General features: G+C 38.5%; 1 protein-coding gene across 1 annotated transcript; it reads right to left on the bottom strand.

Annotated features, from left to right (window-relative positions):
• Positions 1–512: 512 nt before the first annotated feature.
• Positions 513–1,109, bottom strand: RPS27L (40S ribosomal protein S27-like; the record flags this gene model as incomplete). Its single annotated transcript, XM_012938414.3, has 4 exons — positions 513–589; positions 634–744; positions 778–886; positions 981–1,109. The coding sequence occupies 4 exons, from the start codon at positions 1,107–1,109 to the stop codon at positions 561–563; spliced, it is 378 nt and encodes a 125-aa protein (XP_012793868.2). The 3' UTR covers positions 513–560.
• Positions 1,110–1,524: the final 415 nt, after the last annotated feature.

Raw genomic sequence — 1,524 nt, 5'->3', positions numbered from 1 at the left:
AATTTACAAACCCATTCAAAACAGATTATCATATTTACCACGATGTATATCTAACATTTTGAAAAAAATTGTCTGAGCAACAGCTACATTAAAGTGTGTAGCAGAAAGCGGAGTAACAACCGAATAAAAGACGGAAAAATGGCGTGCCAGAGAATTACATAACTACAGATATCAAAATCAAACTGTAAACGAGGCTAGAGTCTAGAGAGGTGGACGATTAATAAGACATTAGCTACTCATTAAATACAGAGAAGCGTCTTGGCTCTTGACTTAATACGTACGTAGTTCTACGTTGTTGCTGACTGACCGATTTAGGACACCTGCTTACATGCCATATGAGACGCGATAAAACGATGTCAATTGGTAGTTCCAAAACATAACCAGCTTTAAGAACTCGCCAAGTGATCATGAATGATGTTAAGGCGCAACTAACACTAATGTACAGTTCGTCTTATCGTAACTAGCTCAGGTTAGAGCTGCACTAGTAATAGTAACAACCAAAAGTGTTAAAATAAATTGTTTCCATGTGTTTATTATAACAATCGTAATTTACAAGAAACTCATTTCGCCTTCTTGCGATAACTGCATCCTGTAAACATAAAAAAGTTATGGCGATAAGGAAAATTAATTTACCATCAGCTAGCCGTGCTCTTCCACCAGTGGGCTGACATAGAATTCGGTCACATCCAGGACAAACTACAGCTGTCTGTGCGTGACTGAAAACGATCTGGATTTTCAAACAGCCTACAAGTCAAGAATGGATCTGTATGAGCTTACCTGAACACTTAACATCCATGAAAAAGGAATTTGGTGAGGGGACCAAACGTTTTAATTTGCACTTTCGCTTCTCTTCTCGAAAAGACGGATGTAACAAGTCACGAGCGAGCTGTTAAACAAAATTCGTGTTAAGTAAAAACAGCACAACGTAGAGAATATCGAAAAAACGATAACAAAACAGAAGACCAAGGAACACAACTAACCGGCATGGTGTTCGCGTTACAAGCAACCAAATGTGCACGCGAACCGCGGTTGCTTAAACAAGTATGAGTTCCAATGTTCAATGAAAAAAACAAGGAAAAATCAGAAAAATGAGGGTCTATTTCAACCATATTTGTTACTTTTCTGCGTGAGTGTGAGAGGATACATTCAAATTGTTATTCATGTGACCCATGATCAAAGAAGACGATAGTTTGAGTGCATTACTTCTAAAGGAAATTATACAAAAGCCTATTTTGATGCGGTACAACACTAGATGAATGATCTTCAGATCTGTTTAAAAAATTTCCGTAGCTTGTCCAACTAGCATTCGGGGCTAGGTGTACAGATAAACTCGTCCAAACTGGGTTCAGTCGCCACGACAAAAACTTGACTAACGTAGACTGTACATAGTAGAGAATTTCACTTCATAGGTTTCAAGTTGGTAGGAGATGGTGGAACCAAAGCCCGTAAAGGAGGAGAAGTAGATCCATCCGTTGAAGCTTGAAATACATAGAACAAGAGTTGCTTATTGGTTTGATCTGCTGC

The sequence above is a fragment of the Schistosoma haematobium genome, chromosome 7, assembly GCF_000699445.3.
Source record: "Schistosoma haematobium chromosome 7, whole genome shotgun sequence".
Lineage (NCBI taxonomy): Eukaryota > Metazoa > Platyhelminthes > Trematoda > Strigeidida > Schistosomatidae > Schistosoma > Schistosoma haematobium.
Note: the sequence above shows the minus strand (reverse complement) of the source record. Positions and strands in the feature narration are given on the sequence as shown.